Genomic DNA, 18,341 nt, shown 5'->3' with positions numbered 1-18,341 from the left:
TGTCTTCAAACTCATTAACTCTTTCTTCTGTTTTGGTCAATTTTGCTGTTGAGAGACTCTGATGCATTTCTCAGTTTTTCAACTGAATTCTTAGGCTCTAGATTTTCTACTTGGTTATTTTAAATTTCAATCTCTGTTAAATTTCTCTGATATACTTCTGAATTTTTTCTCTGTACTGTCTTGAAGTTCATTGAGCTTCCCCAGGACAGCTATTTTGAATTCTTTGTCTGAAAGGTCACCTATCTCCATTGCTCCAGGATTGGTCACTAGTACCTTATTTAGTTCGTTTGGTGAGATCATGTTTTCCTGGATGTTCTTGATGCTTATGATATTCATTGATGTCTAGGCATTGAAGAGATAGGTATTTATTTTAATCTTCACAGTCTGGGCCTGCTTGAACCTGTCCTTAAGAATGCTTTCCAGATACTCAAAGGGAATGGAGTGTTGTGCTCTAAGTCTTTGGTCACTGCAACTGAATCAGCACTGGGACCCCAAACCCAGTAATGCTGTGATTCTTGTAGACTTCTGGTGGTACCACCTTGGACTTGGATAAGATATGAGAGAATTCCCTGGATTACCAGGCAAAGTCTTTCACTTTCTTCCCTCACTCTCTGTGCTGGGGTGCTGGAGTTGGAAGAGGAGTGACATGGGCACTCCCCCATGGCCACCAGCACTAGATCACACCTGAAGCCTTCCCAGTCTCATTCAAAGCCAGTGGTGACTGTTGCCTGGCTATCTCTGATGTTTATTCAAAGGCCAAGGGCTCTTTAGTCAGCAGATGGTGAATCCCACTAGGACTGGGTCCTTCCATTCGGGCAGCATGTTCCCTTCTGGCCCAAGGCAGACCCAGAAATGCTGTCCAGGAACTAAGGTCTGGACTCAGGGGCCTCTGGAGTCTGCTTGGTACTTTATTTTACTATGGCTGAGCTGGCACCCAAGTTGCAATACAAAGTCCTCTGAGCTCTTCCCTTTCCTTTCCTCAAGTGGAAGAAGATTCTCCCTGAGCTGTTGGGGGAGGGGTGACACAGGCACTGGCTTGGCAATAGCTGCTGGTGTCTCACTAGGTCATGTGCACCCCAAGTCTACTGGCTCTGAGCCAGCACAGCCATAGGAATTGCTCAAGAACTGCAGCCTTTGTGGCCTGATGGCATGAATTTAGTCCAGGCCCCAGGCTGCTCTTTTTCTGCTGGTGGTGGGGCTAGCAGAAACTCAGGTTTCAGGGTGGAGGATTTTCCTCTGGCCAGCCTGGTCAAAATGCTCCCTCTGTGGGCACTGGCAGAATTCTGCCCTATGCTGTGTTTCCTTGTGCCAGGGCAGTCCTGAGTTTCAATTCAGAGCCCCCAAATCACTTCACTCTCCCTGCCTGGGGCACACAGATTCTCAGGGCACTGCCAGGAGGTTGGAGAGGGGTGTCATAGGCAGTGCAAGACTGTCTTTTCTTCCCTCTTCAGTGCCTCTTTCCTTGATATAATGTTAAAACCAGGTAGTATGATCACTCACCTGATTTTTGGTTCTTCTGAAGGTGCTTGCTTACGTGGATAGTTGTTGAATTAGGTGTCCATGCTGAGGGACACTTGCTGGAGGTTTCTATTCAGCTACCTTGCTCCACCTCATTTGTTTCCTGTAACAGTTAAAATATTTTTTTTTTCTAGGATAGGGCTGATCACACTATATTGTATTTATCTATCTTCTTTACATTGTTCTCTCATTTACTAGTCAGTTCAATTTTAAAGTATCACAGTAGGGGAAGTAAGTTTTTAAAACATCCCGTCAGTTGATTTTCATATGATCCTTCTCTATCACTGTCATCTTAACAATCATGAGAGTCTTTTTTTTTTTTTTTTTTTTTTTTGAGACAGAGTCCTGCTCTGTTGCTGGGGCTAGAGTGCTATGATGTCAGCCTAGCTCACAGTAACCTCATCTCCTGGGCTCAAGCAATCCTCCTGCCTCAGCCTCCCGAGTAGCTGGAACTACAGGCATGTGCCACCATGCTTGGCTAATTTTTCTTATATATTTTTAGTTGTCCAGCTAATTTCTTTCCATTTTTTTCACTCTTGCTCAGCCTTGTTTTGAACTCCTGACCTCGAGCAATCCTCCCACCTTGGCCTCCCAGAATGCTAGGATTACAGGCATGAGCCACTGTGCCTGGCCATCATGAGAGTCTTTTTTGTAAAAAGTATTTCTGATTTCTTTTAAGAAATTTCTAATTGGCCAAAATCTCTTCTTAATGTACTGAATTTGTATCTACTTGCAACCGAAGATGGTATATGTGCTGCATCTATAACACTGAGCTTGATATTGTGGAGAATAGAATATCTTGGAGAATATTTTTACTTTGGAAAAAGGCCCCAAAAAGGAATGAAGGAAAAGAGAATGAGAGAATGGAAAGAAAGAATGGAAGAAAAGAAGAAGGAAGAAGAAAAGAAGGAAGGAAAGAGAAAAAAAGACTCTGATGTTGTAGAGGAGGCAAAAGTTTACCTCTTCCCTTTAGGGTGTTTTGGTTGTTTTTTTACCCCTGGCTGGTCCTGAGAATTAAATTGGTATAATCTAGTGGATTAACAGGAGAAAAGCACACACATTTATTTAATATTTAATGTAAGTTTTACATGGCATAGGAACCCTCAAAAGAAAATGAAGACACAAGAAACAGAGTCAATTACAGAAACAAAGAATAGTAAGTTGTGAATAATCAATTGAAATGGGGAGGCTTGAAAGATGAGAGTTATTTAAACAAGGTCTGTGCAGAGTTTTCTCAGTCTCAGTATCCTGTCCTTGATGATAAGTATGTTGCTTTTCTTGTAGTATAGGGAGGGCATCTTTCACAAGGAAATGTCACCCTCTGCATCTAAGAAATAGAATGATGCTCAAGTGATCTTTTTGCACCTACTGTTTTTCAAGTGCCTGTAACTGAAGGAAAAGAAGAAAAGAAGGAAGGAAAGAGAAAAAAGACTCTGATGCTGTAGGGGATGCTGTAACTGAAGTTAGTCAATATACCAGAATGTTATATTTTTAACTCCTTCAATACTATTGATGTTTAAATATTCTAAGTTTTCTATATTTAAAAAATGTTCCTGGTATTTCCTCCCTTGACTTGTTTTTGTCCCTCTCTTTCCATTTATGCAAGTTTTCCCAAATTTCCCAAGCTTGGGAATTTCTGTTTCTTTCTCTTGGTTATTTAATACTAGACACTTGTTCCCTTTAATAAAGTTGTTAAGGAAATGAAGCTAGTGATACTTAGATTTATATTTTATTTTATTTTTGTCCTTTGTAAATTATGCATAGATTATTAGCATCCTCTTGTGACCAAACCAGATTCTTAAGATGGTTATATAACCATTTATAACTTGGTAAGTACTTGGTAGTTATTAGGAGCTCATTGGACTTCCTTAAAATAATTTATATTGATAAAGAAAGAAAGAATGAATGAATATTTTTCAGAGTGAGGCCTCTTCTAAGACTGGAGGGACCAATTTCCCTGCCATCACCACTGTTGCATCTGACCCTTCCAAAGTCATAGCTGTGGCTGAAACAGTTTCAGCTTACAGCACTCTGAAGTCTCCAGTGAACCAGCAAATGAATTCCAGAAGGCGTCTGACTCTAGGATTTCCTTTTTTCCCACATTGTGATACTTACTCTGAGCTGGCAAAAAGAGGTGCTGTCCAGATGGGGAGTAAGAAATGGTTAGAAAATGTTCAAAAAGTAACATTAAATACACTCCTTAAATTTGCATATGAAAGAAGAGTTCTGGCAAGGAGTTTTTACTATTCATCAAAATGCAATCATAAAATTCATGTCTTATTACCTTCTTTACATATGTCAATCTAAAAATGCTTAGATAATTATCATGAAGCTCCATACTGTATCTTATTAGTAGAGAAATTGTGCAATTGGCCTTTGAGCATGTCCTAAAAGGTAACAAGGGGCCAGCATGTCTGGACTCTCCAGCCCAGAGTGAAGCACATAATTTCTTTATATCAGTATGAAGAATTCATTAATAAGTCAGTGTGGTGTGCTTTGTGGCTCCAAAATTAAGATTGAGGAAGCAACTGTTAGCAATATGACCCCCAAAAGATTGTTGCTTCATTTAAACAATGTTCTTTTATATATGTTCAATTTTCTATTTTTAACAGTATCAGACATACCCTAAATCCATTATTGAATTATAATGAGAATGTATGAGAAGCTTAGATTTGAATTAAACCATTTAGTACAATGCTTCTGCAAAACTCTAAATCATCCACCGTAAAGAATCATTCAGCCTCTGCTTTAAACATTTTCAAGGATAGGGTGGCACTTCTCCTGCACAGCACTGTACAACATGCCTTTGAATAATTATAAATGTTAGAAAGTTGTTATAATGACCCAGAAACACACCATACACTTCCCTCTTCTTAGACCCATTCCTTCTCTGGAGACATAGAGGGAAATCCAATATCTCTACTGTATGACAAACCTTTAGATATTTGAAGGTTGCTATTTTGAAAATAAATGAAGACCTCCCACCTCCTCAAAGGAGAACAAGTAGAGAATATTTGTCTGCTTATTCAGAGCTTGTAATAGGATGGAAGTCAGCCACTATCATCTGCATTTGCCACAGACCTTAAAGCAGGAAGGGGAGTGGGATAGCTTTATAATGAAGAGGGGGAAATAAAAAGAAGGAAAAGCTTCGTGTTCTCATTGAAGTTGTTGGCATGGGAAACCTGGAGAAGGGCTAAGTAGAAACAGACCATCTTATGCAATTGGTTTGTGGAGCATATTTGGCTTTCTCTGGTTGGTTCTGAGTTGGAAAAAAGGGTGAAAAACGGGATACTGGCCTTTCTTATCCAAGTCCTGAATATTTTGGGTCAATTGCTGCAGAGGTTGTGGGTCTAAGTTCTAATGCCATGTATGATCTCTCCATTGTCTCTTTGGATATTCTGTCTCCCAATATCTCCTTTGCCAAAAGAGGTTGACAAAAAAGTAGAGATCCCAATCTTCATTGCTTGATGATTGTTCACTTGTCTCCATAGTCAGTTGTATCACAAGATCTTCTTATTCTCTTTTGTTGTATCACTACTGTGGTCATCTGATGAGAGAGTGGCCACATAGAAGTATTTAAGACTCTGGATAACCCAAGCAAAAGTGGACAAATGGGATCACATCAAGTTAAACAGCTTCTGCATGGCAAAGGAAACAATCAACAAAGTGAAGAGACAACCCACAGAATGGGAGAAAATATTTGCAGGCTACCCATCTGACAAGGGATTAATAACTGGAATATATAAGGAACTCAAACAACTCAATAGGAAAAAATTACATAATCCTATTATAACTGGACAAAGGATTTGAATAGATATTTCTCAAAAGAAGATATAAAAATGGCCAATTAGATACATGAAAAAATGCTCAACATCATTAGTCATCAGAGAAATGCAAATCAGAAAATGAAATATCATGTCACCCTAGTTAAAATGGCTTTTATCTGGATGACAGGCAATAATGAATGCTGGTGAGGATGTGGAGAAAGGGGAACCCTTGTACACTGTTGGTGGGAATGTAAATTAGCGCAACCACTGTGGAGAATGATATGGAGGTTCCTCAAAAAACTAAACACAGAACTATTAATACCATACACCTCAGCAATTTCACCACTAGGATATATACAAAAGAAAGGAAATAAGTATATTTAAAATATATCTGCACTCCCATGTTTATTGCAGCACCAAGATTTGGAATCAACCTAAGTGTCCATCAACAGATACGTGTATAAAGAAAATGTACATATACACAATGGAATATTATTCTGCCATCAAAAAGAATGAAATCCTGTCACTTGCAACAACATAGATGGAATTAGAGAACATTATGTTAAGTGCAATAAGCCAAGCAAAAAAAGACAAATCTTGCATGTTCTCCCTTATATGTGGGAGCAAAAAATTAAAATGATTTTATGGAGATGAGTAGAATAATGGTTACCAAATGCTTGGAAAAATAGCACGGAGTGAGGGATAAAGTGGGGATGGTTAATGGGTACAAAAGTATAGTTAGATAGAATTAACAAGATCTAATATTTGATAGCACAAAAGGGTAACAACTGTCAACAAGTCATTGTATAATTTAAGAGAACTAAAGAGTGCAATTAGAATGTTCCTAACACAAATAAATGGAGAATTCTTGAGGTGATGGATACCCCAATTACTCTGATATGATTATTATACATTATATAGCTATATCAAAACATCACATGCATCCCATAAATATATACAACTACTATGTACCCATAACAATTAAAAATAAAAAAATACTAAACACAGTGTTGACTAAAACAAACCATTATTCTTCCTTAATCATTTATACCTAGTAATCTATCTTTGTATTTGGCAAACCCTCAAAAGGAATAAATCAATGTTAAAAAAAAAAAAAAGACTCTGGATAGAATGGATAGAATTCAATGTACCAGCATCATGATCACTATGACAAAAACAAAAATAATAAAAGTCCATTTAAGATGCTTCAGAACCAAGAACCTGAATGGTCCAACCTGGGCCAAAAGAACAAATCTCACAGGTCGCGAGGACCAAATAGCTTTTTCGTCAAACTGAGATATAAACATTTCTACCTTACTTGTTTAATTGCTCCAAGTATGGAAAGGAGTATTAGCAATGGCAAGGATACCACCAGAACTAGTGAACAAGAAATCCAGAACAATGCAATTGTCCAACACTACTCTTGACAGTAAGTTGAGGTGCATTTGTATTTATGTAGGATAGAGGTAGTACCATTTATAATTTCTGGCAGCATTAGTAATACATGTCTTATAGTCTTTCATCTGTATGATTTCCACTGTTGGAAGGGCTTTGACTGTTTCCCTACACAATGAATCAGTAACTCCTCCAAGTAGAATGCCTGAATAATCAAGGGTAGCCTCATTTTTACAGCTCATAACCAAGTTGAAATTTCCAGGCTTGATAATCTCTAGAATTAGGGTGTCTGTGTACAGGTAAGATTTGTATTACTGTTCCTAAAGTGCATGAGATGTGTGTGTATGAGGCAAGCAGGACTAGCCATCGGGCTGCAAAGGAAGTACTGTCTGGTAGGAACACATGGGGATCCTGAAAAAAAGGCGTTGTTCATGACATGGGGTTGGAATAAAGCCTTTCATTGGCTGGGTTACACATTGTAATTTCTATTATTCTCTTCCTGGTAGCAAGTAATTGGCTCATCATTCTAGAAAGGTTCTTGAATTCAAATTTGTAATTACCTAGAGTTTAGTTAATAGATTGTAATAACTGGTTCTTTTTCTGTGAGAGAGGGACACTAGCAAAGTCACAGTTTGATTGCTTAAGACCATTTGTCCATGTAGGTGTAAGTAGAAATGCCATTGGCTATAATTCCCTGTGGTCTCATTTGATAAGCCTGGAATTTTCCAAAGGTTTTTTATCATCATGGTCTGGTGAGGGATAGCATACCCAGCAATCAGTAAGCTCCAGGGCTACTATTTGGGATAATACGAATTAGTGTTAGAATGTGATTATACTTTGTTCTAAAAATTTTGGTAAGAATAAAATAAAAAAGAAAGATGAGCACTGTTGGTGGGCAATGAACAGCATTCTATAGAAAATGAGAAGACCGATTATAATTAAGTAGATGAAAATCAAAATAGGAATTAGCTGGGATATTGATCCAACATCTTGGGCAGAAGCCGTCTATTATCTGAGGTCATCAGTTTGCTCTGAAGGTCATGGGTCAGCTGTCTACTCTGAAGATCAGCTGCTTCTAGAGAATCTCTGAGAATCATCATTTTGAGGTCCTCTATTAGAGTAGCCTCCTAATTTTGTTGATTCTATTGCTTCTTTAGGTGTGAATTTACTCCAGTGAGTTTTACTTCTATGTTTGTTAATAGTATCTGATAAGATCCCCTCTAATGAGAGTCAAGAGCAGTTTTTCTCTGATACATCTTCCAACAGGTGAAATCTCCTGGTTGAATATCATAAAGAGGCTGCTTAAGAAGATGGTTTAAGAATGTGACCTTAACCTGTTGGTAGTAGGACTGGTTGTATTATGTGAGTCACTTGCAATATTTTGCCATGTCTGTGTGCAGTAGGGAAGAGCATAGTATCATAGGTAAAATGCTGAAATACATAGACCTTCCAGTTACCAGTTCATAGGGGAATAAGCAATGTGTCCCTAAGAGAATGAACCATACTGCTATAAGGGCCTGGTGGGAGTAACTTCGACTAAGAAAGCTCAAGGGTTTCTCAAAATTTTGTTAATTTTGTTTTGAGAATGTCATTGATTCTTTCTATTTTTCCAGAAGAATGTATGTGGTAAGGGCAAGATGGTTTCTGAGTAAGGGGTAATGCTCTTTTATATTTCTTGTAAAGTGTGTGCCTTGGACATTTGATATAAGGTTTGTATTCTCAAGGCTGGAAACACAAAATCCAGCAGTTTTTTAGCAATGTAAAGACTATAGCTTTTCAGCAAGATGTTTCAACCCAACCTGAAAATAAACATATGGTAACTAAAACATATTCAAATCCCATGGAATGTGTAAGCTGTAGAAAATCCATTGGAGGTTATTCAAAAGGCCCATGAAGCTTTGGTTCCTGATCATGTCCCATCTTTACAGCTTTTTCAGAGCCAGGTTGTCAACAAGTGACACATAACTCAAAAATGACCTCCGCTGTCATTTTTAAAGTTTTCCCAGCTATGTTGATTTAAGATAGTAACCAGGTTATCTGTACCATGATGTGTCATTTTATGGAGAAATTTAACTAGTATCCATTTCAAGCCATCTGGTGCTGATACAAGAAAGTGGACCCTAAAACTGGGGTCTGGTTGAAAGCCACGTGGGTTCTTGGCTTCACACAGGAAAGAATTCACGAGTGAGCCGACAGAGTAAAGCAAAAACAAGTGTATTAAAGTAAGAAAAGAAAAAAAGGGAGGCTGCCCCATAGATAGATAGCAGCTATCTTTCAGAACAACAGAGTGTAGCTAGCACCTTGTGAGTTTCTGGGCTCTTATTTTACACCTGCTACTTAATTTTATGTTAAGCAGAGGGAGGATTATTCATAAGATTTCTGGGAAAGGGGTGGGGAGTTTATGGAACTAAGGGTCCCTCCCCTTTCTAAACTGTAAGGGTAACTTCTGAGACTTGCCATGGCATTTATAAACTGTCATGGTGCTGGTGGGAGTTTCTTTTAGTATGCTAGTATATTGTAAGCAGGGTATAATGAGCAGAGAGGGTAACCTGAGGTTGTTTTTCATGGCCATCTGAGTTCTAGCTGGGTTTGGCCAGTTTCTCTACTATCTCTTGTCTTATTAGAGACCGTGGTTCAGAGCTTATGACTATCGAACAGGACATGCCATTCCCTATCTCAGTGTTATCAAGAACAGCAGAGATGATCTAAGTGAAGCTAGAACCATATTTTTTCCCATTGTCTTTTCAAAATCAGAGGCTAAATGTTAATATTTTATAACAGTGTCTTTGAATTACTTCAGGCATTTATTCTTTAAAATTTTAGGATCATAACCTTGGTTAAGGCTGCCAGTTTGGCAAAATAATCTGCTAGAATATTTCCTTTAGCTTCCATATTATTTGTATGTTCATGAGCCTTAATCTCTATAATAGCTACCTCCTTGTGAAGTAGGAGTCCATCTAAAAGTGTCTTAAACTTCTTGTCTATTTTTTATGGAGGTTCTAGCAGACTTGGGAAACCCGTTGTTTCTAAAGCATCCCAAAGTCATATCTTTTTTTTTTAAAAAAAAGCATACCAGATATATATTTACTCTGAGGTCTTTGTTCAGTCAACAAGCCCAAGTAAGTGCAATAGTTCTGCCATGTGGGTTGATTTTACCTAACGTTGAGGGCTATATTTTACAGGTAAGCTTTAATTAGTAACAGCATATCCTACTTAATAATCTCCAGTTTCAAGTTTTGAAGTATGATCCATCAACAAATAATATTGGGTCAGGATTTTCAATGGGACTCCTTAAAAAAAACTGAGTAAAGTACAGAAAGTTCCCTAAGTGAGGTAATTGTGAGGTTCCCTCCTTCTGGCAGGGGCAGGAGGGAGAGTGGCAACAAATACACCACTGCTGCCGTGGTGAATAGGAATGTGAGAGGGAGAGATTACCAGGATCTCATGAGCATTTAGTTGCTGGCTAAAAAGTCATGTATCCTCGGGCAGCAGTAATGTCTGTGTTGCATCAGGAACCAGAGGATCAGAGGGGAGCCCATAACTATTTCAGCAGAAGCACCAACTTTTGAAATGGCAGCTCTGCTCTGGAACAAGGGGACTAAGCCTTGGCAAACAGGTCAAGGTGATGAGTTTTTGATGACTCCCATGAAGTTGAACTAAAACCCTAAGTGCTTTTCCAGATTGCTTATGCACAAGGAGACAAAAGAGCTTTTACTTGGGGATGGCTGTGGAAGGGGTCTGTTGACAAGCCTTTTTCAGATGACAGAAGGCTTGTTTACAACTTAAACTAAGAGTTGTCACCATCTCAGGAAAATTTGACCCTCTTTGTAATATCCAATTAAACCTAGCAATCCTCTCAATTGTCCTTTGCGAGGTCTAGGGTGTTTTTATAGTCTTTATTTAGTCCACCAGGAGAGAGTGATTTTCCTCCTCATATAGATTAATCCCTCAGTGATGGATTATGTTTTAGCAAAATTATAATTTATATCTTTTGAAACTTTATGTCCTTTTTTTTTTTTTTTTTGCTACCACTGAGAGCAAGTAATGGAAATCATTTTTACAAGCTCCTTTGTTTGCTGAACAAAGAAAGAGTTCATGTACATATTATATCAGAACTGAATCACAAGGGAAATTTAGACCTTTTAAATCTTAATTGAGGACCTGGGAAAAATAGAAAGCGGATTCAGTGAACCTCTTGGGCAGGACCATCCAGGTATACTGTTGTCCTCTTCAGGTGAAGGCAAAAAGAAAAAGTTAAGAGTGAAAAAGAAGGCTTTGGGTATATTCTGATTGGAAGTAGTTGGATGGGGAAGCGGGAAACAGGCTAATTAGAAGTGGATTTATGTAATTGATTTTAGAATATATTCAGTTTTGTCTTGTTGGTTCTGTGTTGGAGCAAGGGTGAAAAGTAGGGAAGCTGGCAGTCACTGACCAAGTCCTGACCATTTTGGGCTGATTGCTATAGAGATTATGGTTTGGCCTCCCCAGATGGTTACAACAGAGGTTGTGCATCAGTGTTCTATTGTCCTCCATGTTCAGCTCATTTTCTGTTTGTATATTCAGTGTCTTACCATTTTGTCTCCTGTAAATCTTCACATATAATTTGTCTCCAACTACATCTAGAAATAATTTGAAAAATAATTGATACATGAAGTTAGATTTTTTTCCTAAGGGGAAATATAAAATAATGCTTTGTTTAACAAACTACTGGCAGATGCCTGAAAACATGGACTTTTCTCCATAATTCTACTAGAGTTAATTTTTTCTCTGTAATTGTTTGTGTTGTTACAGAGGATCTTAATGATTTAAGAATGGAGGGAGTAACAACCTTGGTACCTTCTGGGAGCAAATTTAACCAAGGCCGTCCTACTCACCCTGCTGAGCCTCAGGCCAAGGTCACACTGAACATCTGTTCAAGGTGTGCCAGGTAAAACACATAATAGGTATAGTATGCATAAACATAATCTTGATTTTAAAAATCTAAGATTTTGATGCAAAGTTTGTACTCCTCTGTGTTAAGAAAATCTTTTCCTTCTAGTGATCTTTTGTGTTAACATTGGCAAGGGAGTCAGTTATGCAGTTTATCCTGTGTCCAGTGTCATTCAGACCAACAATGCATCAAAGAGTTTGGATTGTCTTCACTTCACAGTTTGAGACTATTTTATGTCTTCTATGTCAGAATTTCATTTGCTGTCCTCCATTCTGTTCCCCTTCAAAGGAAGATTCTAGGAGCTCAGAATGTTCAAAGTCACTTTTAAAGCACCTGCACAAAGGAAGAGTTTGCCCAGGTACAGTTTAAGATCTGGTATTATTGGCCTCTTAACCTGCCCCTCACATCCTGTTCACCTCCTGGAAAGAATTTAATCAGCTTGATGCTTTTCAGTTTTGGCAGTTGGAAGCAATCTTTGCATATGCTGTTTGTGGCCAAAGAAGTAGCTTGTAGACACTGCCAAATCAGCTCCCGGTGCTGGTCTAGCAGAAACTCACCAAATAGCTAGAATTCATTCCTTTGTAGGAACTAAATCTCATTTGCAAAGAGGCTTTTAAGCCTGTTTAAATGATAAAACAAGCCTTCTAACCCTTATGTAAATGGTCCAGATTAGCAAGAACAATGTACTGGCTAGCCAATTTTATCTCCTTTTCTTTATGTCTAGCTGTTCTATTGTACTGTTTGAGAGGGGATTAGCTGCTTGGAAATAGGGAGGGAGGAAAATGTAGGAAAATCAAATCAGATTTTTGCAGCTTTTCCTCTTTTGCTTTACCCTTTTGGAATGTTTATTTTAATTGTTATAGGCTTAGAAAAATAGAAAAGACAGCTCTTAGAAAATCAAGGGATGTTATCTGAGGCCGTTAAGAGAAATGCCATAACACAGGGAAAACACCAATGGAATCATTGCCTCAGACAAGTGATATTTGGTGAATTGACTTTTTTATTAGGGCCATGAAGAAAACTTCTAATATTCATGTGATAACATTTAGGCATCCTGAGTGAACAATGTCATCTATGGAAGAGTTATTTGATATTTTGTTTTAAACTTTGTAGTATCTTTGTACATTTACATGGAGAGAGTTTGGTGCTTGGTCGTTCATATCATTTGTAGAAGATGAGGTGTTGGTTTTTTCAAAAGGCAAACCCTATGAAAATAATGTTTTACTAAACTATTGAGGATTTGAACTGGGAAAGTGCATTTGTAACCCTAAATTATCATTCAGCTTCCCAATAGAGTTAGATTATAAATTGCAAAGAAGTGAGACCTTAACTGAATTTTTTAAGAAAATTCAACTGAATAATAATTGGTTACATCCATTACATTCTTCCTATATACTATATGCTATTCTAAGCACATTAAATGTGTAAATTCATTTAATTTGCAGATATCTGGTAGTTAATCACTATTATTGTCTCCATTTTATAGATAAGGAAATTGAGGCATGAGTTGGTTAATTTGTCCAAAGTAACAGAGCCAGTAAGTACGTGGCCAATTTCAAACCCATAGGTTTGAAATAGGTTGACAGTCTGCCTGTTAGTCATTTTGTTTTATTGCTAAGCAATAGGCAATTGTCTGAAGGTGAAGATAAAGATCCAAATTAAATAAAAATAATGAGATAGAAAAAGATTCAGGCATTTGAAATGATAGTAGTTCATAATTGTTTTGACAGAAAATAAGGCAGTGTTGTACTGTCAAAAGCAAAAGAGAAATATATTGATTCAGAAAAGTGGGGTAAACTGTATGGAAGAAAACTAGACTGTTCATTTTAGAGCAGCTACTATAGCTAGAATTTGCAGTAGAAGAAAAAACTATGAATTATATGAGATTTTACTGTATTTACAACTTGATATGTTAGTCTGCTTCTGTTCTGTGCATGCTAGCAGAAGACATGAAACTCTTGGCTCAGAGATCAAGGACTTTATTACGCAAAGCAATCACAATAACCAGAATATTAGCATCTTCACTGATTCTCTGAGCCACAATTCTCACAGAATGACACAAATAGCACAGAAGGTTGCATTACTGTAGCTACAGTAAAGCAAACAACCATAGAAGATAGACATGTCTTTAGCTAAGACAATCTCAGGACCTCCGTTGCGACAATTCTTTTGAGCCATATTCTGTGGCACAAAGAACACAGGACACTCCCCAGCCCCTCCCAACCACTGGCCTGAGGCAGGGATATAGGTTTAGTTCCTGGAGAGGAACCATGAGCTTATAAAATATGAGTATTTTGTAATGGACAGTTAGCATGTCTATTTTTTTTTTTTTAGGCTAGTCAAGTGAAGCAGTGAGAGTGGAGAAGTTAGCATGTCTAGCTATTGCTCTAGTGGGAGCCTCCATATCTATCTTCTATGTTTGTTTGCTGTATAAACATTGTTGAACAGATCATCTGAAACAAAGGTTGTCATGTCTCTAAACATGAGACACTTAGGGAGAATGACTCCTAATACTGCTTAAAGTGGGTTATTTTGTAATGCATTGATGTGGTTATCAAAGTTTTCCATCATTAATTTTTCAACAGTAATTTATGTCACTACCTCACCTCTCTTAGTTGCAGGTAAGGCACTTAAGACTGTGAGAATGATGCTTTTAGAGCCAGGGCTGAACAATTATCAGAGGCAGAAGGCATTAACTGTGGGTTGTTTTGTGTGTCCACATAATGTTTTAAAATATCACTGGTTGGTGTCTTAGTCCATTTGGGCTGCTATAACAAAAATACCATAAACTTGGTGGCTTAGAACTTTATTTCTTACAGGTCTAGAGCCTGAGAAGTCCAAGATCAAGGTACTGGCAGATTCAGTGTCTGGTGAGGGCCTGCTTCCTCATAAATGGCTATTGAAGGAAATCAAAATATTTTACCTCAAAATATACTTTGGTATATTTTCAGATGATGGTTCAGAGAGCCAGAAAACAGAAGTAGCCCTGCAAAGCCGTCTTCTGTGGGGAGATTTGTATCTGCAGAGAAAATCTGCATCGATGCAGTCAGGGTTTCTTTGAGGCCCTTCCCTTCTCTAATCTAGGAAAGGTTAACTGAGAGTCTGACACCTTCAAAGGTCTGAAGAAACATTTACTATCTATTCTCTTTGAGGGCTGCTACCTGCGAGGTTTCATTTATATAACTAGATCATGTTTACTAGCCAGCTCTTCTCTCCCTCCCATAACCTCTTTTGCCACTATAACCTGCTTTGCCACCATAGTCTGTTTTGGGCCATGCTTTGAGCCCCTGTTCTTTCTTTAGTCTCAAGATGGTATATGAGCTTCAGTACCCCATTAGTGGGTTGGGGCTAATCACTTTGTAGCTCTCTTGCATGTGCACATTAATAAATCTGTATTTCTCCTGTTAATCTCCTTTTGTGGGTTAATTTTTCAGGGAACCTTTAGAGGATGAAAGGGGTGAGTTTCTTCAATGTTGCACTGTCTTCTCACCATATCCTCACATGGTAGAAGGGCAAGCAAGTTCTCTGAGGTCTCTCTTATAAGGGCACTAATCTAATTCAGGAAGGCTCCACCCTAGTGACCTAATTACCTCACAAAGGCCCCACCTCCTAATACCCACACTTGGAGGGTTAGGACTTCAACAAATGACATTTGGAGGAGAGGCACAAACACTCAGACCATATTAATTAGTTATGTAGAGATCAAGGCCCTTGGCCCCATAAAGATTCTCTAAAAATTCACTAGCATGAGGTAGATTGACTAACTGGAGAAACAGGCATACAAATTTTTATTTTAATGTATAAACACAGGAGACTTCATAATGAATATTCAACTCCTCAGTGAGGTACAAAGGTTTTTTAAAAATGGGGGCTTGGATTATACCCAAACAGATTTTTGGTGGCAAGACAGGTTATAGGCAGGAGAAAGGAAGCTTGGCTAGCAAAGGTGGTCTTGTTATGCAGATAAAGCCTCAAAGGTAGCAGCCCTCAGAGAGATTAGATGGTAAATGTTTCTTCTTAGACTTTGAAAGGTGTCAGACTCTCAGTTAATCTTTCCTAGATTGGATAAAAAAAGACCTGGCTGCATTAATGGAGATTCTTTACAGATGCAAATTTCCTCCCACAAAAGACAGTTTTGCACCATTAGTCCTATCTGTGAGACCCATAACAGTTATCTCAAAATATGTCAAAAAAGTGTATTTTAGGGTAAAATATTTCTAATATCCTTCAGTTATTTATTTCTTATTAAATAATTGGGATTTCTATCTTCTTTACAAATCAGTATAGCTGATAACACTGGGTCCGTATTTCAAAATGATTTCACAGTAGCAACTTCTTCCCCTTCTAGACCCTGAAGGCAACATTCATCCTCCAGTGCACTTTGGTCTGGCCAGCTTCACTCATTTCCATTACCTGTTTAAACTCTGGAGGCCTTTGTTTGTAAACTCTGATTTGTAGATAGAAATGTTATGTAAAGGAAAGAAGACTTTTCAACTACTTTCTGAGAGCTGGTTACTGAGTCTATGCAATAAACTGACAATAGATGAATTAACAGGAGAAAAGGTATAAAAATTTATTATTGCACAGGGGCATCATGGAAAAGAAAAGTGAATACTCCAAAACCTAGTGAAATTTAGGAGCTTCTCTGTTCTCTTACCTTGAAAAGAAATTGCTTCTACCTGCAAAGACCCATGGCTTTTACCTGTGACTGCTCTCTGCCCCTTCCAGCAGTTGAGGGGTGCCATTCCACTGCGGGACCAATGGGTCCACCCAGGGACACCAAATTCTGTTACCAAAAGTTTGGCACTTGTCCCCAAGGCCACATCAGAACAAGGACAAGTGGTTTCAGGAAAAGAAAAGAGAAGTTTATTATTTGCCAGCAAATGAGGAGATTGGCAGACTCCCATCTCAAAGTACCAATGTCCTGCTTCTGAGCAGAAGTACCGAGCTTTTAAATGTTCTGATTCATCTCATCTTTGGCTAAGACAATCTCATGACCTCTGTCAGGACAATTCCCTTGAGCCATCCCTTGTGACACAAAAAGCAAAGGACACTTTGTTGCCCCTCCTGACCACTGGCCTGAGACAAGGATATAGGTTTTTGTTCTCAGAAAGGTTGAGGGGGGCGTGGTTTAAAGAGACAGAAAACATTTTTACCCTTTTTCAGTCCGTTCTCTCTGTTCCATATCAACTATGTCAATATAGAGCCAGTAAGACTCAAGTGATGTTTAAAGTTTCTTCAAAGAGCCCATCAATGATCAAGTTAATATAAGAAGTAGAGTCTACTCTTCAGATGTTCAAATCCTTTTTTCAAATACTCCACCACTTGTGAGCTGCTTATGGGGTTATTGGGGCTCAGATCACAGTATTCTAAAGGTTGGCACTTTAGCATGATGAGTACTTTGAACTGAAGGATATTGAAAGGACCTCAGAAACAAGGTCTTTCTGAACTTCTCACCTCCTGCAGTCTTCTGCGTCTCTTTCTTTCTTCCTTGAAGTGAGACATAGAAACCAGAACCCTTCCTAGGTCTTTGGTCTTCATTTCTGAAAGCTCCTGTGTCATGAAAAACTTTGATTAAGTAAATTAGTTATGATTGTTAACTTGTCTTTTGTTATAGAAGTATCATCTGTGACCCTTACAATGAGTGGGGAAAAATATCACACTTTTCCACCCCTGCATGCTCACTATCTGGAAATGAGTTTGCATATGATTTGTCCAGAACTTCATTGTTTTTATCAAGCAGTAAAAACAATAATTATTTTAAAATTAATTTAATTTTTTAAAAATTTAATTTAATTTTTAAAATTTTATTTTTAAATGACAAATAATAATTGTACATATTATGTATTTATGGGGGAAAATGTGATGTTTTGATATATGTATACATTGTGGAATGATTAAATCAAACTAATTAACAAATTTATCACCAGTCATACTTATTTTTTCTTTCTGTGAAAACATTTAAAATCTATACTTTTATTAATTTTGAAATATGCAATGTATTATTTGTTATAGTCACCATTTCATATAATAGATCACTAAAACTTACTTATTCCTCCATCTAACTGAAATTCTATACCCTATTATCATCATCTTCTCTTTTCCCATCCACCCCCCTCTCTCAGACTCTGGTAATCATCATTCTATTCTCTACTTCTACCAGTTCAACTATTTTAGATTCCACATATAAGTGATATTATTCAATATTTGTCTTTCTGTGTCTGACTTATTTTACTTAGCATAATGTCCTCCAGGTTTATCCATGTTGTTACAAATGACAGAATTTTCTTCTTTTTTAAGGATGAATAGTATTCCACTTTGTATATATACCACATTTTTTATCCATTTATCTGATGATGGACACCTACAGTGCTTCCATAATTTAGCTATTATGAATAATGCTGCAATGAACATGGGAGTGTAGATATCTCTTTGGCATACTGATTTCAATTCTAAACCTTCTGCACAGCAAAAAGACAACTGAGTGAAGACACAACACACAGATTAGGAGAAAATATTTGTAAACCATACATCTAATAAGGGACTAATACCCAAAATATATAAGAAACTCAAACAACTTAATAGAAAGAAAACAAAAAACCCAGTTTAAAAATGGGTAAGGGATCTAAATAAACATTTCTTAAAGGAAGACATACAAATGGCCAACATATATATGAAAAAAACCTCAACACCACTAATCATCAAGGAAATGCAAATTAAAACCACAATGA

The 18,341-nt window shown here is 37.7% G+C and overlaps 1 protein-coding gene across 1 annotated transcript in view; it reads left to right on the top strand.

The window, feature by feature from the left end:
• C9H8orf34 (chromosome 9 C8orf34 homolog) overlaps positions 1-18,341 on the top strand; it is a 397,961-nt gene that overhangs the window by 249,433 nt on the left and 130,187 nt on the right. Inside the window, 1 exon segment of the mRNA XM_045560952.1 lies at positions 11,472-11,607. Within this exon segment, the coding sequence (XP_045416908.1) occupies positions 11,472-11,607 (136 nt within the window).

Source organism: Lemur catta, chromosome 9 (assembly GCF_020740605.2).
Source record: "Lemur catta isolate mLemCat1 chromosome 9, mLemCat1.pri, whole genome shotgun sequence".
In the NCBI taxonomy this organism is placed as follows: Eukaryota; Metazoa; Chordata; class Mammalia; order Primates; family Lemuridae; genus Lemur; species Lemur catta.
Note: the sequence above shows the minus strand (reverse complement) of the source record. Positions and strands in the feature narration are given on the sequence as shown.